Source organism: Coenobita brevimanus, chromosome 60, assembly GCF_032717465.1.
Source record: "Coenobita brevimanus isolate Jiangsu-jjx chromosome 60, ASM3271746v2, whole genome shotgun sequence".
NCBI classification, from domain to species: Eukaryota; Metazoa; Arthropoda; class Malacostraca; order Decapoda; family Coenobitidae; genus Coenobita; species Coenobita brevimanus.
In genome coordinates this window covers 39,491,273-39,518,207 of record NC_137013.1, presented here as the reverse complement: position 1 = coordinate 39,518,207, position 26,935 = coordinate 39,491,273, and the positions used below count along the sequence as shown (strand labels likewise).

Below are 26,935 nucleotides of genomic sequence, written 5' to 3'. Positions count from 1 at the left end.
ATAGTGTAGTAGTAGTAGTTGTGGTGGTTGTAGTATGAGTATTAATAGTGGTGGTGGTAGTAGTAGTAGTAGTAGTAGTAGCAGCAGCAGTAGTAGCAGCAGCAGCAGCCCCAGCTTAATCTGAAGCATTAACCTAGTAGGCTGCAGGTTGAATTTCCCCTTCTCTGACAGTCCAGTACCTCTCCTTTGAGGGTTAGGGAAAGAGTTGGGGAGCATTTTTATAACTGGGCATTAGAGCTACTGGGCTGTATCAGTGCCACTGTCAGAAGGGTCTCTTTCCAACAGTTATCAACTGTAAACAAGAACTTTACTCTTTTTACTCTAACTTGGCCTAAAATGATTTTTTCTCCACCTGGAATGCCAAGCTGTAACAAAGGATAAATACTAGAAGGTGGTACTAATCATGAAGAAGTGCAGTGGAAGGGCTGTAGAACAATAGCATTGTCACATTACCACTGAGCTATGTACAGTAAGCTGCAAAAAGGCAAAAATTTGGGCCAGCTTAACCCTATCAGGTTTTTGGGCCAGGCAGAGTATGTCTGTGCTAGAGTTAGCCACTCTCGTGCTGACCCACGTCTTCTCATCACGATATTTTTCCTTGATCGCACTTTGTAAATACAGTACATTTTTCATGATAGAATGTTGGTTTTGGTGTCATTTTAAAGCTGAATAGTTGTACTTTATCATAGTATGTTCAGAAAAGGAAAACAAAGAAAATACGTCAAAATGATGAGTTGAAGTTAGGCAAAAACCAAAAATTTTATACCTTGTTGTTGAAAAATATTCAGCAAAAAATAAATAAATAAATAAAAAATAAGATACATAAATCTGGTTTAAAACATCCAAAATTAAAGTAAATTACCTTTACAATGATATATAGATTATGGTTCTTTCTTAATTTTATTGCACAGTAAAGTGAAAGGAAGATGGACAGTTTTTTATGATTCTCGGCCGCATATTCGCTTTGCAATCTTTTTCTTTGATCCGTCAGTGTACATACACTTTTTATGATAGGATGCTGTTTGTGGTGTTATTTTGAAGCTGAATAGTTGTTCTTTATTATAGTATGTTAAAAAAATAAAAAGTCAAAGTGACGAGTTGAAGTTAGGCAAAAACCAAAAATATATATACCTTGCCATAGAAAAATATTCGGCAAAAAATAAAAAACTAATAAAGATACAGTATATAAATCTGTTTTAAAGTATGCAAAACGCACAGAGCAAGCATTCTGCGACATCATGCCTGAGTCTCTTTGTAATGATCCGTAATTGCGATTTATGGTGAATATATTACATAAGTATCTTAAAATAAACGAATAAATTCATCATCTGAATCTCTGAGGTTGGATTTGAAATGATGCCAGAAGGCATCATCGGAATCTCAGTGGGTTAAGATAAAATGAGTTTATTACCTCTTCCCACAGACAGTGAACCAGAATACCATAGCTATCTGGCTGCTTCATTCAAATTCAAGGCGGGAGCATTTGCATGTCGGGTTGTGTGGGAGACAACATTTGAGCTGCACCCCAAAGTGAAACTGTGTGCAGGAAAGGTGGGCAGCAAAGCCATCCAAGCACTTCGCACCATCCTTAACCCCTTCTCTGTCAACAACCGCAAGAACATGTTCGTTTATGAGGACATCTCAGGAAATGGATCACATGTCTTTTATATCAGGTCAGTTGATCGGTAAATTGTCATACATTTTTTAAAAATAAAATTTATGGTAATTTAACCTAAAAATTTACTGTCAAAGTTCTGTTGCCACCTATAAAGCTGGTGTGCCAGTTCCCCCAATCTACAATGTTGATTCTGTGGAGAAAGCTGAGATATCATGGAACACACCCCTGATTGATAATGTGGACCACCCATTCTCCTAACCTCACTTCATTTACCAATGATAGACTGAAGGAGGTGCAGTCATCAGGCCCGGTTGAAGGACGAGGACGCAGTGATGAGGCAGGCCTGGCTCACAGTTCATCTGTTGTCTCTCTTTCCAAGCGGGACGAACCTCAGCCACCTAAAACTGTATGTTCTTCATTGTATTCCATGCCTGTGTTGATCTGCGATAGATTTGTGTTTGTGTTTTCTTACTGATATTAGTGCTGTCATTGCATTAAAATGTTGATTTATATTGATAAGAATAATAATCATGCTACTGTCTCTGGAAGCATTATTAACATATTATAATAATAAAATCTAATGATCACTTCAACTTATTTATTCATATTTGTTATGTAATTGTGAGGGATAATCAGGATTATAGGGGCATGAATGGTGAGTGAGTGTCTAGCCCATTTCACAGAGGGTGATGGTGATTAGCTCTCATGATTTCTCTTTTCATACTTTTTGGACCCTAACCCATCCTCATCCTTGGGTAAAAAAAAGGTCAAGATGATGATGATATCATCTGATTTTCATTTTCTCTGCAATGAAGGAACTGCGACCACGTGTGAGCTCATTTGGAGAGAAGGATGTTATCGTCGAGGGTGTACCATCGGCCCCTGCCCAGCGCCGCCGAAGCCACCACATTCACCTCACTGTCCATGGTATTGCTGATCCAGGTACTGCAAGATGAAATGTGTGTTATGTATTGCAGGCATTGTAGTGTAATGATCAGGATAATTTTGTTTTGTTGTTGCTCCAGGCCACTTTACGTCATTCCATCCTTATGTGGGAGAGAGAGGTCAGGATAATGATGATGATGATGAAGGTTCAGCTTGTGGTTTGTAGAGCTGGATGAGTGTGTATTCTTATGAACAGCTTGTACATATAGAATTAATACACCTTTATCAGCTGTCAAGAATAGAATTTCACTAGTGTAAACCCATTCAAGCCAGTAACATTGTACATTGTATTGTAGCTATCTCCAAATAAGTTTATTTGGTTTAGGGGAGACTTCTGAGCTGGATGGGTTGTACATAGTCTTCCTTAACCCATTGTTTACTGGAGGTCTATCCAGAGTTGAATAATATTATCTGGAAGTAGGAATAATTAAACAAACAAAAAAAGGAAACCACTAGGTGCAAGGAGTTAAATGCACAGATGTGGTGATTATGTTGAAATTTGAATGGAATTCACTAAAGCTGTTTTAGAACATCCTTCATGCTATAACCAAGCTTGCCTTATTTTGTTTACCTTAGGGCCAGCCATCAAGGAGGAGTTGGTGCGTATGCTGCAGAATCGTCTTGATGAAGCTGTAGTGGAAGCGATATGCTTGATGCTATGGAGTAACCCGCAGCACAAACTAACACCAGAGGATGTACACTTCATACAACCACCTTATCATCCACCAAAGACTGTGCTCAGGTAGCAGCTTTACCGGTTTAGTTTTCATTTATTAATTTATTTTTTGCAGACGTTGAATACAGGAAGAAAAAACATACAGTGCAGGGGAAAAAAAAATCCATATGCCAGACTACAGCCATACTGAGATCAGATTTACCAGCTCTTTATCCATGGTCATATTGGGCTGTTGGCAGCCTTAATTGTTATTTTAATCTCTTCAGTCAGATGACATGCTGTTTGTTTTACTTTTGCCATCTTCACATACCTTTTGGAACAAAATGGGTTAGATGCCACCTTTGTTAACCCATTCGGTGTGAAAGACCTCTCCTAAGTTGAATAAAATCCTTCTGATTGCAGCAAAAATATGCTGAAAATATGTCATCAAATTCAAGGGATTAAGATAGTTATGGCTGAATAGTATTGTTGAGCACTCTCTATATTGACATCTGCACCATATTAACAAAACTTTAAGGCAGTAAATTCTGGCTTACTTTTGGCTGATGTACACCATCTCTGCATGTTTAGGAGTACAGACACTCCACAATCCATCAGTTTGGGTGCAGGCAGCCTCGTACCTTCACTGGCAAAGGAGGAGGGACGATTGTACCGGAGGCTTCTTAGATTCTTTGATTAATGTCTTCAATGAGATGATAAAGTTGTTCTCTGAATATTTCCGCCCCATATCGGTGTGCAAAGTTAGATTTGATTGATGATGTAGATGAACAGGGATTATGCTAGATGAGCTCACGTCATTGAGCCTGGTTGACTGTTGTTTTACTGTTTCAGTACTAGTAGGAGAATTTTGATTTAATGAAGGATTGTTATTGCTTTGATGCAGATGCATCTGTACTATGGAAATCTTTGAAAAATACTGTCTTCTTCCTTTTCCAAATTTTCATACATCTTATGACGCTGCCATATTTTGCTTCATCATTTCAGTCTGTTCATATCTATGCACATGATATACAGTATTATATTATTGGTCACAGGTTCACCCTCAATGCATGTGCCCTGCCACACCTACAAGCAGTGGGATATTACCTACGACAGAACATGCTGTCATGTGGCTTTATTCATCCCAAATATGCAGACTCCTGTCCAGAGCACCACTTCCAGGTATAGTGATAGATTTGTAGTTCATGACTTTTGCAGCACGGATTTGTAGACTTGTAGGCTTCAGATGGAGTCTTTCAGAGGCTTAAATGATGTGTGAATGATTATGTGGCCCATTTGTACTTGTTGTTCCTTGTTTCTATATCTCACCTCACCCCATCTGTGATTGGGGAAAAATGATCAGGTTAGTGATGATGATGATGATCTGTAGAGAAGATTTGTATTTGAGATAATATTCTCACTTTATATTAACAAAGATGATGACATGTAGTTTAGAGTGAAATTGAATATTTGTGGGAAATATGCAGGGCGCTCACCATCCACTCACTCGATGTAGAGCTGCTCTCGGGTGTCTGCCCTTTCTGCTCCTCCCTCCTTTCCTTCCTTCCTCTTCCATTTTTCTTTACTTAAGTCTTTCCTTGTCCTACTTCCTATGGGTGACTTTACATTCCCTTTTTTGTCTTTCTATCCTTCATTTTTTCCCGTTCCTTCTGCCAGTGGGTGACTCTACACTGAGTGACAAGCCGAATGGTTTCCTGAACACTAGGAAACCATTTACTATGCTGGATGGTAACCATATAACCAACTTATGGCTGTTAGTGGTTTCGTGGGTAATTGCGGCGCTCCAATCAGATTGAGCTGATGAAGGTTTATATCCAAGGGATGGTTGGGGTTATTGCTCACGTAATGCCACTCAGGGATGAATGAGGCTGGTCACTCTCATCTTAAATGTCAGGACCAACTTGCCTAGCCCCGGGCTCCTTCGCTTCTCATGGGGCAACATAGGATTGGATGATTGATGGATGGATGGAATAATCAGGAAAGTCTGGTTGAGTGGAGCTATGATTGTGCATTTGTACAATAATAAACGACCAAAGTGACCACTCAGGGATGAGTGAGGCTGGTCACTCTCATCTTAAATGTCAGGACCAACTTGCTTAGCCCCGGGCTCCTACGCTTCTCATGGGGCAACATAAGATTGGATGATGGATGGATGGATGGAATATTCAGGAAAGTCTGGATGAGTGGAGAAAGACCAGATGCAGAGTACAGGATCCAGTTTATTTTCAACATTTCGCCCACCAGGGTTTCTTCAGGAATAACACCAGTGGACAACACTCCACTTCTTAAATAGTCCCTAACCTGGCTGGTGACATAAACACATCAGGGAAACAATTATCTGGCTAACCTGGCTGTTTGATAGTTAAGAGGTATGCCAGTGGCTTCGCTAACATAAGGAATCCATTGTTTTGGTTGATATTGCATACATTTGCAATAAAAGCGGACTCATAGCATCAGTGTTTCATGGTATTGTCTACATATTTAATAATTTTAGAAATTGTTCAGTCGGCATTATGGCCTGTGTCAAACCCATGTTTCACAATGGCATTATTCATATTAAAACTCTTCCTGTCATATTTATCTTCCATCACTCGTTTCTTTAAACCCTGCATTTGGCCTTTCTCTGTGTATATTGTTGCAGTTGTAGCTGCTTTTGTACACACTGGATGAGTGTAGCTGAAGGAAACTGTGATTGTGCATTTGTACAATAATAAACGACCAAAGCGAGTGCGTAAATAATTGTGATACTTGTCTTCTGAGTTTTGAGGAAATTTTTATTTATGAATAATGATTTAGAAGATAAGGAAAATATTTGAATGTCTTAGTTATTTTATGACATTGTTGAAGATGTATGTTAGGTGGATATTTTGTATGTCAGGTTTGATTTCTTCCAAATCTAAATACTATATACATTAAATTCATGTAACTAGAGTTTGTGTTCTTTTAATACCAGCACTAGCACTTAAAATGAGAAAAAATTACTTATTTTCAACCTCCTTTTTCTCTCCAGGACTTCTCTGCCACGGATCAAGATCTTAGCAATGAGCCAAACATTTTCCTCTTTGTGCGGCCTCGTAAATCTGCTGCCAAGGGCATTGCATGCATTGCCTTCTCACTTGTTGATGGCAGTGGCTGTATTGTCCAGCACCTCAGGTTTGTGCTAAATTTTTCAGCCTGATGTATTTTTTGTTTAATGCATACTACTAACAGATAATCGTATTTAGATCAGTAGATCTCATACTAGAGGTATTTATGAAGTTAGTGTGATAACTTTTTAAATCTGATGATGTATTAGTTTGTTTCATCTGTAATACTACGAAATTATTTTATAGAATTATTTGATATAAAGTAATAGAGTCCCCTCATAGTGAAGGTATTGATGAAGGCTGTTTCTAGCACCTCCAGCATGTAAAGTCCCTCTTGAACAGAAAAAATTGGTTGATGGAAGCAGTAGTAAAACAGAAAAGGCATCATCAGGGTGAAGTGGGTGGTATAGGGTAGAAAAAACAGGTATGGAAGGGTTTTGATTATCATAATGTATAGTACAGTTGAAGTCATAGAGCTGGCATACTGTACAGGATATGACAACAGCGATGAGTTTCCTTAAATCATGAATCAAGGAGGCTGGCTGAAAACAAACTCTCAGTAGTGATTAGAATATAATATTATTTAAGCACTTTCTTATCCTCTAAAGTTTCTAGACTAAGAATTTCTGAGTGCAGCTGTACAGCCTGGTTTGGAATGATATTATATAGGAGTGAATGTTAGAGAAGTTGTGTCAGTGCTAGGAAGTGTGGTGTGTTGTAGTATACAGTACTTGAATGAATTATCTAAGTACTGTACAGTTATAATGCATCACTTCTTGTTATTTAACGTAAGGTTTTCTGAAACGATTTTATTTGATACCAGTTTAGTTTAATTATGCGCAGAAATTGGTAATTAGGAATACATCTCTCCTTAGCTGTGCACGACCATCTCCTTTGGCATATCAGGAAGCATTCTCGAGCCAAGACTTTGAATCGATGACCCACACTCAGGAGTACCATCCCAGCCCCACCAAGAGTCCAGGTATATAACATTTGAATTGTTGTTGGAGGGGGAAAGGAATAGTGAAGATTATTCCAGGCACAGTTTTGGTACCCCAGTTTTTGTCATTTATGGCACCAGTGCGGGATTTGGGATGTGGGGGCCTGGGGCCCATTTTGGTGAGTGGCCCATCGCAGGCAACAAATTAGCATGGTGCTAAATGAAAATACATTTTTAACCCTCGCACTGCTGCAACGATATGTTCGCTCGCACGATACGACTTGCTCTCGACAGCCCATGATACAGTGGGGCCCCTCAAGCTCCTTGGTCTTTTGTTTTTTTGCAGCTCCACTCTGATATGTTCTTACTCAATTTTTATGTCTATCTTTCGAACAGTTGTCCTTTTTTCAATTTGAAACAGAAAATTTATCCTTGAAAATGTCAAAAGTTCACCACCCAGAAATGAAAAAGCATGAGACTTTGTGTAACGCCATGTTACTGTAACTGACGTTCAGTTTGTGTAACACAGCGTGCTGTGCCTGAACAAAAGTATGCTTCACACATATATACAAATTGATTTTCAAAACTGGAAACAAAAAATGTGCAGAAGCATGAACTACAATGGTAACATTATATACTGCAAAAATATGTCATGAAAATAATAATAAGTGAGGACTCACCACGAACGTACGTCCTGACAGTGACAGCTACTGAGCAAATATGAACGGTTGTTGGCAGCCGTCACTGGCTCCAGGGTTCCCAGATTTGATTATGGGTATATAACCAAATTCCTCAATTGTCATTCCCAGATTCAGTTTTTCATTCCCAAATATTTTAAAGAAAGATTATTCATGTATTTATCCCTTGCCATATCGGTACATGTATAAGGGAAAAAAATTATTCATTTGAAAATTAATGGCACATGTTCCTTATTTTCATTTTCTATAGGCTAACAAATTAATCGAGTACATCATCCAATCAAGTTCATTACTATCTCCAAATCCAGTACCAAATCATGCTTTTTCATTACCAGACGGATTTTTCATTACCAAATCGGCCCTGATTTGGTAATGAAAAATACCAAATGTCAGGTTGCCCAACATTTGGTGGGGGGCCCCTTCTGGTAGGAGGCCCGGGGCCCAGGCCCCGTAGGCCCACCCCTGAGTCCGGCCCTGTATGGAACTGTTGTCATCTTCTTGATCATCATCATCATCATCATCATCTCCAACACTTTACATCCTTCAGGGAACCCCCAGCTGGGATGGCTATGCTTGGACTGCCTCCAGGCTACCTTGTCCTTCATATCACAGAGCATATCCAGCACCAAAATGAAAAAAAATAAATATGCCTTATGCTCATCATTATACAGTACCGGGTATGTACAAATGATTGTCCAAAACTGAGGAATTGTTTGTACCTTCATCATATTTTTAGGGGTACGGCCTATATCCCACCCTGATAACACTTGATGTGCAACAGTTTCTGCCTTTCTCCAAGTATCTCTTATCAGTCATACTAGTCTTTCACTTTTCTTTGCTGTGGAACTGTGACTAGCTTTCATGCATGGTACTCACTGATTTATTGTTCTCTGCACATCATGCACTGAGATTAAGATATAGATTATTAAATTTGGTAATTACCTTTTCATTCTCATCTTAAATGTCGGGACCAACTGCCTAGCCCCGGGCTCCTATGCTCCTCATGGGGCAATGTAGGATTGGATGATGGATGGATGGATGGTAATTACTGTACCTTTAAAGGAGAATAATGCTTCCAGAATGGTATCACTGTAAAGAAGACACAAGAGATATCCTGCAAGTAATTTACATGTTCTTTGAAAGCAAAAGCCTAATACAGTACGATAGGTGAGCTAGTACAGTAATCACTCCAATATCCGGATCAATAGAGCCATCGGTAGGTTCGGATATTGGTTTTGTCCGGATATTGGGCCCCAGCTTATGGACTTGTACTTACGGACCCTAACACAGAGAAACACCTATACAACTCCCTCCGGACATGCATAGCACCTATTTAACACCCAAATCACACCAATAAGGCACATAAATGACTGAAATAAATGCAATAGACACATAAAATGTGGGTTTAGAAGTATGTTCATACATTAATAAACATTCTGGTACTTATGGACTCTAACCGAACCTAACCTAACCGAACCTAACCGAACTCTGAAAAACCCATTCCTACTGCACATGCATGAGGTAAGTTTAGTATGGAAAGAAGTACAGTATGACACTTTCTGGTAAGTATAGTATGGGAAAAAATACAATATGAAACATTCTGGTAAATATAGTATGGAAAATAGTACAACATGAAACATTTTGGCTACTTACAGCAAGTCCCTGGCCACCTCGATGAATAACCGCCTCCTCTCGGACTCTGACAGTAAGAACGATTTCCTGAAGCACTTGCACTACACTCTTCCTGAAGTCTTGCACTGAACTTAGTCACTAACACACAGAAGTCCGTTCTTTTCACAGTGTTCACTTTAGTCCAAATAATGTTCCATTAAATTTAAGTGTTGCACATTAACTTTTCCCAAGTTTTTTTAAGTTTCCAAAGCCAAAACAAAGAAGGTTAGTTACGTTAAATTTCTTTTCTACTTAGTCTTTTCTCCCAACTTGAAAACCTTAAAACAACACCGTTTTTTTCACTGCACAACACTCAAAATTCCCGTGTGGTCTAGTGGAGAAGTTCTTGCTGTTTATTCACTGTCAGAGCCCGAGTATCACTGGCAGGCGTCCAAGGGGTGCATCGGTGGGTAGTGGTGATGGCGTACCGACTACAGAAGACTCTGAAGACAGCCGCAAACTCACGTCGAGCGGTGACTCCACTGTAGCTGATGTGCTGGGCTGTGGCTCGGAGCATGAGGGCCTGTCTTGGGGAGGCAACGGAGTGGAACCAGGGCTTGGCACAGCGGGGGTCACGGGCCTGAAAAAACTGTCAATCGTTGACTGACGCAAGGACCGACGATTCTGGCGATTGATGATGCGCTGCCGGAAAGCACGCACTTCCTCCACGAGTCCCAAGGGCCCCATCTCCCTGTCGCAGTCCGGGTGTTCCAGGTAGTCTAGGACGAACTCTAGATGTTCCCGGAGTGCGCTCAGCTTGGGGATGGCTGGAGTAGTGTCCTGCTGGGCGGAGTCTGCATCATCATCGCCTTCGTCGTCGGAATCTTCAAGTTCGGGACTGACACCAGCAACCGAAGAGACGCGATCTCGATATCAGACAACGTCTGATACCCAGGATCGCCTCGTCGTCGTCCAACCACTCACGAACATCGTCCACATCAACATCGTCGCCGTGCGTACGTAGCCGTGCATGGAAGTCATCCACGTCAAACCCTAGGAAATCGTACTCCACATCTGTTCCGAGAAGCAGACGAGACCAACCATTTTCAAGAGTTTTCACAGGGACTTCCTTCCATGCACTAGCCCAGTTGTACAGCGCAGACTTGATGTTGTAGCGGGCGAAGGTTTTCCAAAGTCCGCTTGCCTCGAGTGTCACGTCCTTCCCTGCGCTCGTCCTCGTCCTCGAGAACCACCATCACCTCGTCCAGGAACTTCCGACGGTACAGGCGCTTTGTTGCCACGATCACTCCTTGGTCCATTGGTTGAATGAGAGCAGTCGTATTAGGTGGCAGAAACATGCACCTAATACGGCCATTCTCAGCAACCAAGTCCTTGTCGCACGGGTGGGCAGGTGCATTGTCGAGAGAAGGAGAGCCTTTTACCTGGTCGAGGAATTCCCAGTGTCTTCGTGTCTGGTAATGTATGACCTCCTTGACGAAGTGATGGTGAAACCAGTCTTTGAAAATCACAGCTGTGAACCATGCTTTCAAAGAATGGTACCATACGACAGGAAGGACATCCATCACCCCACGAAGGCACCGAGGCTGCTTTGCACGGCCAACAATAACGGGCTTAAGCCGGTGCATGCCGTTAGCATTGGCACAACACAAAGCAGATATCCGTTCCTTAGAAAGCTTGCGGCCAGGTACACGCTTCTCCGTCTCATCGGCGAGAGTGTTCGTTGGCACCGAGCGATAGAATAGGCCAGTTTCGTCAGCGTTATAGACTTGACCGAGAGTGAGGCCCTCCTGTCGATCAAGCCTTTCACCTTGTGCCGAAACTCGTCCACTCCATCCTCGTTAGCGTCCAATGCTTCGCCATGTGCTACGGTTAGTAAGGCCATGTCGCAACTTGAACGCGAAGAGCCAACCCTCGGATGCCTTGAAGTCTAGGGCGTCGTGAAGCCTTGCAAACTTCTCAGCAGCAGCCTTCAGCTCCGTTCCACGTACCATCACACCAGCTGCACGTTGCTGTCGATACCAAATCAACGTGGAGCGGTCGATCTCTGCATACTTGGGAGTAAACATAACCTTCCTCTCCACGTTGCGTTTGCTTCTCGACGAGAAGTCAGCCGTGTACTGCATGAGCTTGTCTCGGGAACGCTTGATATCAAACAAAGTCGACCGGGCCAGGTTGAACTCGCGGAGAATGCGAGAGGAAGACCAACCCGCATCAACCTTCTCCAATATCTCCGTTTCTTCTCCAGAGTCAACACCACTCTCTTCCTTTTCTCAGGAGGCGGGGCCATCATCACACACACTAAGAGTAGGGCAGAGAGCAGCAGGAGGCCTTGCAGCAAGTACGGCACCACCACAAAAGCGAGCACGTGGGCAGCCATGACGAACAGCGCAGGTCCAGTCGCGGTGAGAGACAGGCGGGAAGTGGGGATGATGCAGCGGCGCTCTATCGGACGTCGGAGGAATGACGAACCAAAACAATGCTCTCACGCGGCGCGCGCGGCAAGTTCAAATTACGGACGGCAAAAAATCGGTTTTTTTTCCAATTTTTTTGGATTTTCGGACCATTTTGGGAATGTTTGATCCCAGGACGATAAGGTTCGGTTAGTGGGGATGTTCGGTTATTGGGCGTCCGGATATTAGAGTGATTACTGTATAATAATCAGACGTTTGCTTTGTGATATATATCTCATAGGGGGTAATGTAGGAGTGGCTGTTAGTATTACTTCAGTACTGTTCAGTATATTCCTTAATTATTTTGTTTTCCCCTTACTGCATGTACTGTGGTGCACAGGTCCTGTGGCACTGCTGCAGTTCAAGGTTTGGGAGAGTGGTCGAGTAGATCTTCCTGAAGTGCGCCGACAACTGCTTGACTCTGCCCGTCATGCCCTGTGGGACCTTGTCACTGAGTACCGCCTCCTTACTGCACCTATCTTGCCTGTCCTCCTCCCACACCCACCTCAAACTTCACCCATGCCTACCCCTGCCTCAGAGCCTACCACCCCAAAAAAGGGTAAGTAAAAGACTCATTTGTTGAAGGGTAGGTTAATTTTGTTTTTCTTTTCCCTTTATAATGTTGACAGTATTTGGAGAACAGTATTTTTGTATTTTTATCACTGGTTCCACTGAATTTCCAATAAACTTATGTCTTTCCAGAGCATCTTCATTTTGTAGACTGAAGTTGACAGTATTAACTTTTTTTTTTCTATATTTATTTATTTATTTATTTTTATTTTTATTTTTTTACATCATATCCCCTAGTCTTTGAATACCCATTTTAAAAAGTACAGTATTGTATTGTATTATGAAAACATCCATGCTTCATGTCATCATTTTCCCCTTCAGCTTCTGACAGACGTTATTTAATCATTCTAGTAATCATTTCAGCCTTATACAGTCTTGTGCATTAAGTATAACACTTCTTGTTCAGTTCGTGAAAATTTGGTACTACAAGATTTTCTTTCGCTTATACTAATACTAACATGTTGGGAATATGATGCAGCAGATTACTATGATTATCATATTAAGAGTTGTTATTTGCACTTCGGATAATTATATTCAGATACACTGTACTTGGTGATTCAGTCAGAGGAAGCCACAGATGGATTTATATTGTATATTTGGGGTTGAGTGTGACTTACTGTTTATTCTTAAAAAGATGTTAATTTTTTTCCTTTAAATGGTACAGTACTGCACTTACTTTTCTTTCTGAACTTTCCCCCCCCCCCCATGGTATACAATGTACCAGGAACCTGTAACCCCACATTAATGTGTAAACCTAATCACTGGTTTACTCATTTCATACTTTAATGCTTTGTGACATACTAAAACATGTTGAAGCCAGACACTAACACAGTGGTTCGGCCCCTTACCAGTATCACTTAAAACCATGCAGCTACACTCTGGTCCACACTACTGCACACAGTGTCAGACCCATACACGCATCGCCATTATCCCCACGTAGAGACCCGAGGCCATGCAGTGCGTTCAGTAAGCCTCTTGGAGACCTGTGCCTCTCACCCTCTCCCTGCCGAGGACCGCACACGCTCTGTCTCCGTATCGGGTGTGCCCCCTCACGTCTCACTCCCCAGAGCCAGATTTGGGAGTAAGTTTGATTGGTGGGGAATTAGAAGGATCAGTAGGGGGTCCTGAGAGATTGTGTCCTAATACTTCATTTATTCATTTATATATTTTCTTGTCTTTATGTACAGTATTTATTAATTCATTTTATTGTCTTCTACCTTCAAATATCCTTGACCCTACACTCAGGGTACTGCACTCTGAAGGAATGGTATGGGTTAACTATTACTGTTTTTGTTCTTTACTCACCTCTTCTTTAGCCTGTTCATCAAGAGAGGGGCTCATACTAGCTGAATATTCATCTGACAGTGACACAAATAAACTATGAATTAAAAAAAAAAAGTATAATAATAAAATAAAACTGTTAGTACTAAAAGAGTTAATGAAGTTTTTTTATTCCCTTTAGTTCTGGAGGCTTTTCCTAAGACAATTAAAATAATCTAGACTTAACAAAACTAAATTATAAAAGGCTTCATTGATACTGATGGGGCTTAAAGCTTCACAGCTTCACTTTCATTCCAGTCTCCTCACTTCTTGTGTAGTATAATCAGTTGTATATTTGCCATTTTTTGTCATCTCTTTTTTTCCCCTTTCCTGCTTCCTTCTCCTGCCTCTTTTATTCTCCTCTGTTTTATAGAAGGTTTTACATATGTATGGTGTGAATGGAAACTTAATGCAGTGAGGATGTTTTATAATGGTAGTAAATAATGTATAAGAGTAAGTGGATGTCAGAGTGATTAGTTCATTATCAGTGTTGGTAGTGAAATAATGATATGTGATGTCCCCAGGGCAGTTTAATATACTGTACAGTATACTGTATATCGATGGGGTTATGAGATTGGTTCAAACTTGACTTGTGGAAAGAGAATTGGGGATGGTGGTTATTGGTGAATCTGATACATGCAGGTGATGCAGTGTTGCTAATTGTGAACAGGATCTTTTCAGATTGGTTCAGAGTTTTGTGGATGTCTTGCTAGTGGCATGATTGAATGTAAGTTTAGATGAGAGTAAAGTGACGGTTGTTGAGAGAGATTATGACTCTCGATGTGATGTGACGGTAAATGGAGAGAGATTTGGACTGATAAATGAGTTTAGGGCTCTGGTGCAGTGAGAGAGAAAGATTTATAAAAAGGACTTGTGCAAGGGAAGTGGAAAGTAGGGTGTCAAATGGAGAAAAGATGGATGTTTGCTATGAAGGCCTTGATACATAAGTCTAAGTATGGAGACTGCAGGGGGATTGCATTAAGGTGTTTCAGTGCTCATATTGATGGGTGAGATTGGTACCAGTGTGACATGGGTATGAAAAGTCAGGAGTAAGAGCAGTGGAAATGGAATAATCAAGGAATGAGTATGAAGTGAGTAGACTAAATAGGTATGAAGTGAGTAGACTAAATAGGATATGAAAGTGCGATTTTTAAAAGATGCGGAGTAGTAGTAGTAGTAGTAGTAGTAGTACAGTAGTAGTAGTAGTAGTAGCAGTAGTAGCAGCAGCAATAGTAACACTAGCAACCCCAGGCTCATCTGGCCCAGTTTGAAGCAGCCCGTCTGCTGTCCACCACCCTCCTTTTATGGGGTACGGAAGGTGAGGGACATTTGTATAACTGGACAGTGGAGTCACCTGGTTATGTCGTTGCATTTTATGGAAAGGCATTTCTCTCCTGTACCCAAGATATGGAGTACTGAAATCATATGGTGATAGAGTAAAAGAGAATGTTGTTAAAAGGTAAGGTCATGTGGAGAAATTGGATGTAAATAGGGTGGTGAAAAAGGTGTACAGTATATGACTGAGTTTGAGGATGAGAGGAGGTGTGGTACATCATTTGACAGAGGGATCAAGATGATTGGATAAATTATCTGTGGGGAAGCTAACAACAGAGATATGACACTGTAAAAAAAAATAAAATAAAAAAATAAAAAAGTGCAAATAGTGAGGCATGTGAGATGGAGTCAGGATTCTGGGGGTTTCAGCATTGTGTGAATGTGTATGTGTCCTAATTTTCTGGCAATGACTTTGATAGATCTCCCACTTTTGTACTTTACCTTTCTTTGCTTTCTGGATCCTACCCCATTCCATCCATTAGTGAGAAAAATAGTCAGTGATGATGACGGTTATTGACAGTTTCTCAGTGCCCCCTAAGACCCTAGAACAGCATAGCTTCTCAGTGTTTATGATTGCACTGCTGCCACAAAAAGCAGACGTGCATGTTTTTATTCATTTGTGTTGCCGCTGCATGCCCGGCTCTGAGTCCTCGTTAGCCATTGATGTAGTGTCTTGGGCCTGTATTCTTTTTGGCTTAGGAGGTTTTCAAACTCCTCTTCCCTACTGAGTTTCATTACCCTTTCAGTTTAATATTTTCATCTTTGCAAATGTTCTTTATGCATTTCAGTTTAATACTCACATCAGTTCAAATGATTTTTACTTTATTCTGTTTAATACTCTCATCTGTGCCTTCCTTATCTTTTTAATATCAATGTAATTGGCATTAATAACAAAAGTGTGGGTATCAACAGACCATATATGAAAATAAACTTCCATATCTTTTTGATATCAACATAACTAACATTAATAACAAAAGTGTGGATATCAACAGGTTATATATGAATATAAACTAAGAGGTACTATGAAGGCTTCTAAGCCAATGAATATACGGTGCTTTGTGTCGCACTTCCGAATGCCGCCTAGATACTTACAACTACACATTTTCATCACCATCATTATTATATTTTTTCAAAATGTGTTGAAGTGGTTTTCGTGTGATTCTCGTGTTTACTTTTTCAAGCATGTATAGTAGAGATCACTGCACCTTTTGTTTTGGTTAATTCTTTTATCTAACTTGTTTCTAGTCATACTTAACACTTAGAAATCTGGTATGTTATTTGTACATAGTACTTTTCTGTACTATAGATGTTCCAATAGGTGTTCTGAAATTGAATAATATATGTTCTTAACCCATAAAACACAGTATTATCGAGGAAGGATGGTGTTGGCTAATAGCTAGTTGATTGAGGGGGAAACCAAAGTTGAAACCTATGAGCTTTGTGAATATGATCTTTTTGGTGAAGGATTGTATCATAAGTACTTTCCTTGCAAGATCCCATCATCAGAAACCTCATGCCTTAAATAGTTAAAATGTGTGGCATATAGTTTCTTCGAAATCTAAAGGAAATTGTCTTCTGTGTTTGTGGATCTGGAGGAATGTGGATTAGGGTAGACAGACAGTTTACAGATACTTTGGAAGGTACTGAAAATTTATAGAGAGGAAGGTAAAAACTATAAGTTATTGTCTTGTAGAAGCCTTCACAAAAGAAAATGGGTGTCCTCAGGCTGAAAGATTGAAAATGCTTTTGGAGAGGCTTAAAAGGACAGATGAATGAATGACCAGATCTGTGCAGAATGCTCTTGGAAAGTTAAATCAGATGGGAACATGCCATTAAATGCTTGTAACCCCTTTCATCTCATGATGTATATACAGTATATATATATATATATATATATATATATATATATATATATATATATTCGTGGTTTCTGCTGCCAATTTTATTAACTTCTGGAGAGACTTTACAAAGTGAAAAGTTAGCTGTTGTTTTCATTTACTTCTTCACTACAAGAAGTGTTCCCATAACATGAATAAAATTATGTGGAGGTAGCAGTAATAAAGCAATAAAATATATTCAGATTGAGGAATGTAAGGTAGTTTGGACATAATTTATTAAGAGTTAAAGATTTACTGAGAATGTGTGTAAGAACTAGGCAGTTAGAAGATGTTTACCAAAAACTATATTTAGGGACAAAAAAAGAGGCATACAGTATAGTATATGACAGAGGGTAGTACATTGTGGAAGGAGGGGCTATCACTAAGCTGGGACAAAAATAATTATCTGTCTAAATGCAACGCCATAATTTTAAATTTATTTATTGCTATTTCCAAGGAGTTTTATTAAATTTGAGACAGATCTCTCAAATTATAGTGATTAATGAAAGCTATATCAAACTCTTTTATTTTGAAAAATCACTCATAAGTTGAGTAAAGTCTCTGAAAGTAGCAGGAATAAAACATGAAATGTGGCATGTGAGTGACATGGCTTAGAGACATTTTTCATGACCATCACTTGCAAAATGCAGTGCCATGCAGTACAGTGGATTAATAGATACATTAATAAATAGAGATTTGCCCCAATTTTAATTTTGTTACGGGAGTGTTAAGCAAGAATTTTAATTGTTTTATGTTTCACTTATTACTGACAGATTGATTTTGCAGAGTGTAAAGTTGTGCTAACAGATTTTTTAATTTGATGCTTTCCTAATACTGATGTTCTACTATAGTATTCATATTTCATCTCATTGTTTAACGGCATTACTGTATATTAGATCATAATTTGAAGCATACTTGATTATGTAAGAATTTCACACTGTGATTTTATAACATTTCTTGTTTTCTTGCCTTCTAATATTCCAGCATTATGTTAATCCACATTTGATTACTCCCATTCCGGTGGTGTGGTTGAATATTTTTAAGGGAGCTTGCTGAGCAGGATAAGTGGAAAGGTGACCTGTGTGTTGTAGGATCTTGGGCTCATATCCCTAGTGAATTAATCCAAAGGGTTGTACCTTAGTGGTTACAGAACTCAGCCTTTCAAGGGTGACAATCTCAGCATAAGCCAGTTGATTGCATAGCTCTCATTACAGCATTACCATGAAATTCTGTGAGTATTTCCTTTACATCATCATCATCTAGACCTACTTTCCCACTCATTTACAACATTGCATATTTTGTATTAAGTGGGTTATTGAACTTTTATTCAGAACCTTGTGGCTGTGTAAAGTAGTTTTCTCTAGTTGACAGTTTCTACTCAGTTAATCCAGGATAACAGTGGCAAGTGCATACTTAGGTTTTGAGGAAAAATAGGTTGATAGCTGTCCAACCACTTGTTTATTTATCTCTTGTAGTTATGGGAGAGAGAATGCCTGATTCATAGGTAATCCTTACGTATAAGAGAAAATTACTAAAAGGGCAAAAGCAGGGGGCTGAAAACCCCATCTCTTTGTTAGAGATGTGCCGATATCAAGATGTTGGCTGATACCGATACGATACCTAGTTTTCAGCTGATACCGATACCGATACTCCTATACTAACAAATGGCCGATACTGATGCCGATACCGATACTTTTTTATTTTCATTTTATTTATTTGATTTTATTTTTATTTATTCGATGCCAGTAATGTGAGTGTTGTTAATGCAGGAGCAATATAGTACAGTAATCAGTATACTGTATTATATTAATATATGATAAAGTTACATCATACATGTAATTATAATGTAATATAATATAATATCATAACCACCTGTTTATCAGTGTCATGAAACATGCGTGTCTTGAATCACATAATAAACCAGAAAAGTATCGGAGTATCGGCCATATTTTTACCTTGTCGATACCGATACTACAGAAAAAAGGCCGATACTGTCGATACCAATACCGATTCTATCGGCACATCCCTACTCTTTGTACTGGTATATGATAGGGCAACCCCACTGCTCAGCACTGAATTACCATGTCCTCATGTCTCATATTAAATAGTAGGATAGATTGTCCTAAGAACTTTTATTCTGTTCTGGTTCATATCTTCGCAGTGGTTAAAGAGGTATGATTTTGGATTGTTCCACCCTAGGGTAGTATGAAATATTTGATCTCTTAAATAATATCTTATGGTTTAATTTATTACTTATTTGGTAGTCTGTTCAGTATACACTATTCAGAGGCTAGTTGATGAGGAAAAGTAACAGAAGGCTTGTGTTATCTTCAGTATTCAGCTGTCATATAATGTGATTAATATTGTGGTGGTGCTTTTGACCTCAGCCAATTTATGGTAAGGGGTTTACTTAATGAATGAATGAATATTTACATTTTATTTAATTTCTGTTGATTTTTTTTCTTAGTATTTTTTCAGATTGCTGTTTGTATGTCCTTCTGGCAATAGATAGATAGATAGATAGATATCCTGCATGATTAATGGTTCATGTATTACGTAGTGGAGGTGCTCACCATCCACTCACTCAATTTAGTGTTGCTTTGGGTGTCTACCCTTTCCTCTCTTCGTTCCTTCCTTCTTCTGTCTTTCTTTTCTTCAGTCTTTCCTCTTCCTTCTGCCTACAGGTGACTTTACACTCCCTCTTCTGTCTTTCTTTCCTTCATTCTTTCTTCTTCCTTCTGCCTATAGGTGACTACACTGAGTAACAAGCCAGATAGCTTCCTGTACACCAGGAAACCATTTACTACACTGGGTGGTAACCATATAACCAAATTACGGCATCTGGTGGTTTAGTGAGTACTGTAAGTAAGGCACTCCAGTCGGATTGGGGCGGTGCAGGTTTATGTCCAAGGGATGGTTGGGGTTTATTGCTCATGTAATGCCACATAAGGATGAGTGAGGCTGGTCACTCTCATCTTAAATGTCAGGACCAACTTACCTAGTTGTGGGCTCGTAAGCTCCTCATGAGGCAACATAGGATTGGATGTGGACGGATTACTGAAAGTTGGTGGTATGTAGTCTCAAGTTTCAATTAATCTATTATGATTAGTGTATAGAGACATGATGGTTAGAGTTTAATATAGTTGTGTGCCTGCCTACTGACATTAAGACTTTTAGGCCATTTTATGAAACTATAAGAAATGATGATCAGTGCTCATTTTTTGTCAAATGTATGACAGCATTGTACAGTACAGTGTACATATTATTATTTGATAGTGGGTGGTTCAGTGGTAGATTATATGCACTGAGAGCTGTATTAATTTCCTGTTGAGTTATGGAACAAGTGAGCAATGGGTAATATTCTTTTCTTTACCAAATGTTATCAGTGTAAAGTATAATTTCCTCATTTCATAGTTTACAGAATTTTCATTCTGGGTATACAGAATATGCTAATGTTAGGGATAGTACAGTATTAACCTTTTCAACCTGAGGATGCATTTTTCCTCATTATTCTTGATAATTGGTGCAGGAGAGGTATGCCTTCATGTGGTGACATTGATATAATTAGGTAGTTCAGCTGCCAGGTTATATGGTACAAATATCCCCAGCCTCCCTCCCATCCCCTGAAAAGAGGATATTGCACTGCAGGAGAATGGAAGCTTCAGCCTGTAGTCCACTTTGTTTATGTCCAGAGGAGCATGGGGTCACAGTAGAACAAGAACATTACTACCATTCACAGACTTGTGTTCAGACAGACTTTTTGAGCTGGAGAGGCTAGTTATCACCTTCATTAACCCCTTCAGCATTGCAGGTCTCCTCGAAATTGGATAAAATCATATGGGTGTAGTTTTATTTACACCAAAAAAATATTGTCAGAATGAAGTAGTTAACTTGCCTTGGTACTACTGGATAGGTCTTTGTATATGTCTTCCCATTTAACAACCCTTACAGTAAGTAGGATATTCTCCTGTAAATATTAGATCATTGTTTGTGCAGGTGGATGCTTTTGCTATACTTTATCATATGTTAACATCCTCACACACTTGCCAGTGTTCTAGTCCAGCACCCTTGTCATGAATGTCATTTAGTGTTGAGAACAAGCTGGAGCCAGAGCCTTTCCTCCTCATTTTCCCAAGTACTGGCTTTTGTACTAAGTAAAATATATAGCCAAATAAAATGTTCATCTTTCTTTCAGAAGCTATAGAGAGAGAGAGAGAGAAACATAACAAGGATATGGTAAAAATTCCGCAGCTAATAATTCTGTTGTAATCATGTCTGTCTGAAGGCAAATGTATCTTTCTAATTATTCATCTTGTATGTATGGACAGTGTATTAAATTGTAATTTCATGTGTATTGTTGCTAACCGATATTGTTCTTTTGTGCATTTTTAATACCCAGTAAAAAATGTAATTTTTGCTTGAGAAATTTTTTGAATTGGTAAATGTGAAAGGTGACTTTATATATATTTTTTGTACCACTTAGGTAGTGATTTTATTTTATTTATTTATTTTTTTCAGACTATGAGAAAATATGTGATGTTTATTGTACACAGATAGCACAATACAGTAATGTCAGTAAAAGTGCATGGGAAAAATACTTAACATCCATATTGCATAAGAAGGGCATGTATTAAACACATTATATAGAACATTGACAGGTATGTGAGGATTTTAAGATTATTTCATTTCTGGTGTGTCACATCAGATTAGTACAACAGAAATGCCACACTGTTATATTCTTATGTTGTAAGTATGTACAGAGCAAATCAAGCACATAATTTTTTTACATAATCAGTTTTTTATTTTGTACTGTGTTTGATTTCATCTCATGAGCTCATTTCAGCTACTAACATTGTTGTACATTATAGGACTGGTAGTGTGAACATGCATAGTGGGACAGTTAGTATTTTAGATGGGCCAAGCATTCAGTTTGTAGTCACTTGGTTGTGGGACAAGATGATTATCTGCAATAACCCCAAAATTATTAACTTAAACTTTACTGATCAAGAGGAAAATGAAAGAGGACTTTTCTTTTGTAACGGAGCAAGATAAGTGTATATTATTTTACAGCAAAGGATGGTAGAAATAGGGCTGTTGGTGACTGTTCCTTTTGTCATGAAGGGTTCAAAATTTAGTGCTTTATTACACAACTCACTTTGTTTCTTTTAGATGTGTCATAATCTTTAATGTTTCTTTCTTACATTTGAATCCAAAAATTACTGCTTTTCATGTTAATTAGCATCAGTATTTAATATTTGTGATGTGGTTTCATTGGTGTGTTTCCTCTTAGTTTGCAACATTAAACCTTGATCCTTCTCTTTTTTTCCAATATTAAATTGAACTGTGTGGTGGTGACTGTGACCTAATTTGACAGGCAAGAGGCTGATGCGTGGTAGTATAAGCAGCGGTGGTGGCGGGGGAGAGAGTCGAGGGGGGGATGGCCAACAGAGGGAGCGAGCCCCATCCCCACTCACGCTTGTGCAGGTATGTGGGAATGGCAGCCAGTCTGTATACACACCTTCTGTTGTCGTACTTGGGATTTGTGTGGGGTCCTCTTGAAGACTGACTGTAATGGCATCTGACTGATAGTTACTTAAAATTTTACATGCTGATATCATATATATGTTCCTTGTTTTAGTATTCATTCACTTAGTGTCAGCACCTGTGGGATAGAGCCAGTTTCATCCACCACCAAGTTTAAAAAGGGATGCTTCCCGTATTGTGTGTGTTTTCAAATATTTCATTCTTTCGTATCTCTCATTCACTAGTTCACTTGCATCTTCCATTTCCATACAGTCCACCTGCCTTTAATGCGCAGTTTCCATCTCAGCCATGTCTCATGTTGTAAGTGATTCTCTAATGCTGCATAAATAGTGGATCTTATGAGACTTATTTGTCCCAATTATGAATTAAAAGTGATTGAACTGTATTTTGCTTTGCTTTCTCACTTATTTACCTACTCTATCAAATGCTTTTCCTCCATTCTTCCTTCTACCCATGAATTTTTCCATATACTGTTTACTCTCCTCACTGCTGTAGTTTTCTGGAGTGCAGCTCCATAACTTTCATGCGTCTCTCTTGCTTGTGTCCTGTACACCTTTGATTTTTACAAACAACATATATAATCCAGCAATTTACAGTGTCAATTCATAATTTTTGAAGATATCCAGCCTCTTTCTGAGATATTTTACTTGAAATTTAATCCACTAGCACATCAGACAAGGTATTGCACAGTTGATTTCTCATTACAGAAATCCAAAATTATCAAGGCTAAGAAAAATAAATCCATGTTATTGGTAATCAGCTTAGTCTTTGAGAGGACTCCACAACCAGTGATTGTTGGAATCTGGGCATCTTGTGTTGTGGCTGCTGGTGTGTTGTTTGAGGTAACAAGGATTGGCCTGGAAGCACATTTGTGTCCAAGACACACTGTGTTTCTTTGAGGTGTATCCTAGATGGCACAGGAGACTGCAGTGGCCCATTCTTAACAATTTCTGTTCCATGTTGCTCCTTACCCTCTCTTGTATGTTATGTACCGTATAACTATTTGATACTGACCCAGTTTGCATCAGTAACATACAAGAGGATTATGTGTTAAGGTCTAGTGTGCAAAATATATTGCTGAGAAAGAGCTGCTACAAAATCCCTGGGCCGACTAGAAGCATAATCATTTTATCCAGTGAATATTCTTACAACTTACTTGGGTGTTATTCTTTATGCTCTGCTTCCTTACAGAATGTTTGATATTATTGCTTTGAGTATTTAATGAGTTGCAGTAGCTTTAGCAGTGCCGATTTAAGTTTGTTGTCAAATGCTATTTTAAGCTAAAGTTTGAAGTAGCCGTTGCAGGTAACTTTTTTTTCCCTTTTGAAGATTTTTGTTCACTAGTAGTTGTCATTTATGCTAGTACTTCATTGTTTTTATTCATGTATATATTCCCATACTGTTAATATTCAGTTATTTCAGTACTGTATATGTCACCATCTTGATAATAGTTAGAAAATTTCTTTAGAAACTTGAGTGCATTTCATATTTTTTTGCCTAAAGTAGAACCACCCTATTCTTGAACTTGAAAATGTTGTATATAATTAGCTCCATAAATCCAGTGATGTGTTTTTTAGTTTAAACTGTACTTGCCACTGCCAGATTGTGTTACTCGGTTTAGGAAAGACTTTCTGAGCTGAAGGGTTAGATATAGGTTTCATTAACCTCTATTACTTCTGTACTTTTCTAAGCTTAATAAAATTTTGTGAAGACAGCAAGAGTAAGATAGGAATTACAGTACATCACCCTGTTGAAAAGCTTAATGTATTAGCTGAATTGCAGCATCTTGATATCTCGGGTAGCCACTAAGAACACTACTGGTATAGTAATGTGGCAACCCAACTACCCACCACTTGTGTTGCCTTATTTAATACCTTCAACAACACAGGAGGAGGAGACTGGACCTGGCATTTGATTCTTGCTTGGTTCATGTCTCCATTAAACCCTTGAGTCTCGATGACTGAAGGGATTTATTAAGGCTGTGTCTAACCCATCCTGTTCAACATGTTTACCCTGAGCTAAATGACATTGTCAGGAGATGGCAATAATAAAATGAAAAACACATCCCTAAGCTGAGCGGCTTAAACCCTCGAAGTTTGATGGCATATTGTTTATGTTAGTCAAGTTCCAGACATTGTTATTCAGCTTAGTTGAGACTTTTCAAAGTGAAGAGGTTTGATTTAGCCATCATTGACTTAACTATCAGAGGGCTGTCTAAGTTGAATACTTGTAGAAGATTCTGGTAGCAACAGAATTAACTGCAGAAAATGTCACTGCACTGAAGGGGTTATGATGGGTCAAGTTGTTGATCTCCCTGCCCCATGTTGGTATGGGAAAGAGGGTTAGAGAGGTTAAGTTGAATGAACATTTAATGAATTTAGTACAAGATCTTGTTAAGCATATCCAGAAACCTACCAGTATTAATAGCTGCATGCATTTTGTGATAAAAGTGTTTCTTTTTTTACAGTACTATTAATTGTTTCAATCTGATGATTTTTCTTTAAATTGTTCTTAATACCACTAAACAATTTTGTTCAACTTAAAGAGGGGGTATTGAAGGCTATATCTAACTTCTTCAATTCAAAAACTCTCTCCAAAGCTGAAGAATATTGTATGGTGGTAAAGATAATAAAGAAGCTGCATCATGGGAGGTAAATGGTTAATATTTGTTAATATTTTGATGTATAGTGTGAATGCCATGTGTTAGCCTATTTCTTGTTTATGGATGCCTCTTTCATTGTTATTTTTATTGTCCACCATTGCTTCCTTCTCTCACATTCTCACTAACTCTTGCAAGAATGATGTTCAGAATTGCATGTGATTGGTAACCTGTTTCTAACCACATCCAAATTAACTTAAAATCATTCGAGGGTTTTCATAGAACATTGGTTTTGGGGATTGCACAGTAGTTCCACGGAGTGCAGAGCTGGTATTACTGTGGTGCTAAGGTTCTGCTATTAAAAAAAAGATTTGTAATTAACATTATGTGTGTATTTATTTATTCATATATTTTTTGTGAATACAGTGTACTAGATTTAGCTGTATTTGCATCACTGAGAACCCACATGAATGATTCTGTGAAGTCAAATTGGATTTTTTTTTTTTTTTTTTCTTTTGTGTCAGTTTTGATGTACATCACTTATTAAAGATCAAGTTACTTATGATAACTATTTCCTTACTGGTATAACACAGTTTTGTTTGTAGACTAACCATCTCCAGTAACCTTTTTTGGAGGGTAACATACTAATGATGTACTGATGGGACAAGCAAGAGTTGTAGAGAACGTGAGACTGACCCCCAGCTCACTGCAAGGATCACCAGTTATGTTTGCCTAACTGACAGTACAATACCCTATACAAAGTAATACAATATTGCTTGTGTTTCAAAGTCCGTGGTTGATTGTGAATATATTTTGTAATAGCAGAAGTGTGCTTCCATGCAGATAGTATTCAAGTTAATGATATATTGGCAGTCTGCTTTAGAAGTACATTTGCATTGGTGAACAGTTTTGATGATTGTCATAAAGAATGAGACTAGATTCAAGTGGTGTGATTCTTGCCGTGAGATTTGGCATCGCTGGCTGTAGCTGATGTAGACGTAGCTTAAGATAACCCCAGTCTGCTTGCTCTGTAGGCCAGACTGCGCCTCATGTCTAGCTCTGTCCCCGACCTGAAGTATCGCAGCCGCAGAGCATCGCTACATTCAACTTGGGACTCTCCCATCATGGTAAACAATCTGTGGCTTTCATATTGCCTCTTATATCTTGAAGGAAACCAATAATGACCTATTATTTCTGTGTTAGTCCAGATATTGTCATTGCTCTGTTACCTGCAAATGTCACTGCACAGATGCTTGAGCATTGCATGTTAATTACAGTTTTTAAGATACCCAAAATTATAAGAATTTCTGAATTGTAGAAATATCATAGGTAAATTTGAAAAGTCCAGTTTCTTAGTAGACTTTTGTATACAAATGTGTGTGTGTGTGTGTGTGTGTGTGTGTGTGTGTGTGTGTGTGTGTGTGTGTGTTTTAAGTAGGCTGAATTAGAATGCATGTTTACTTGCATTGCAAAGTTCAGTACAGTTTGTAATTGTAATTGGCGTGAAGATGCCTTCCTACAATTTATACTGTATTCATTAACCCCTTAAATCTGGTGATTCATTTTCTTAGTGTATTCTTGCTACCTTCAGACAATTTTGTTAACTTTGGAGAAACCATTTGTAGTGAAGGGGTTAGATAGTCTT

At 38.9% G+C, this 26,935-nt stretch overlaps 1 protein-coding gene across 1 annotated transcript in view; it reads left to right on the top strand.

The window, feature by feature from the left end:
- LOC145403388 (KICSTOR complex protein SZT2-like) overlaps positions 1-26,935 on the top strand; it is a 214,005-nt gene that overhangs the window by 121,864 nt on the left and 65,206 nt on the right. Inside the window, exons 48-58 of the mRNA XM_080275171.1 lie at positions 1,424-1,673; positions 1,901-2,024; positions 2,434-2,560; positions 3,140-3,305; positions 4,274-4,400; positions 6,250-6,392; positions 7,201-7,307; positions 12,386-12,604; positions 13,556-13,696; positions 22,522-22,631; positions 26,325-26,417. Of these exons, the coding sequence (XP_080131297.1) occupies positions 1,424-1,673; positions 1,901-2,024; positions 2,434-2,560; positions 3,140-3,305; positions 4,274-4,400; positions 6,250-6,392; positions 7,201-7,307; positions 12,386-12,604; positions 13,556-13,696; positions 22,522-22,631; positions 26,325-26,417 (1,607 nt within the window). The remainder of the gene's footprint in view (positions 1-1,423; positions 1,674-1,900; positions 2,025-2,433; positions 2,561-3,139; positions 3,306-4,273; positions 4,401-6,249; positions 6,393-7,200; positions 7,308-12,385; positions 12,605-13,555; positions 13,697-22,521; positions 22,632-26,324; positions 26,418-26,935) is intronic.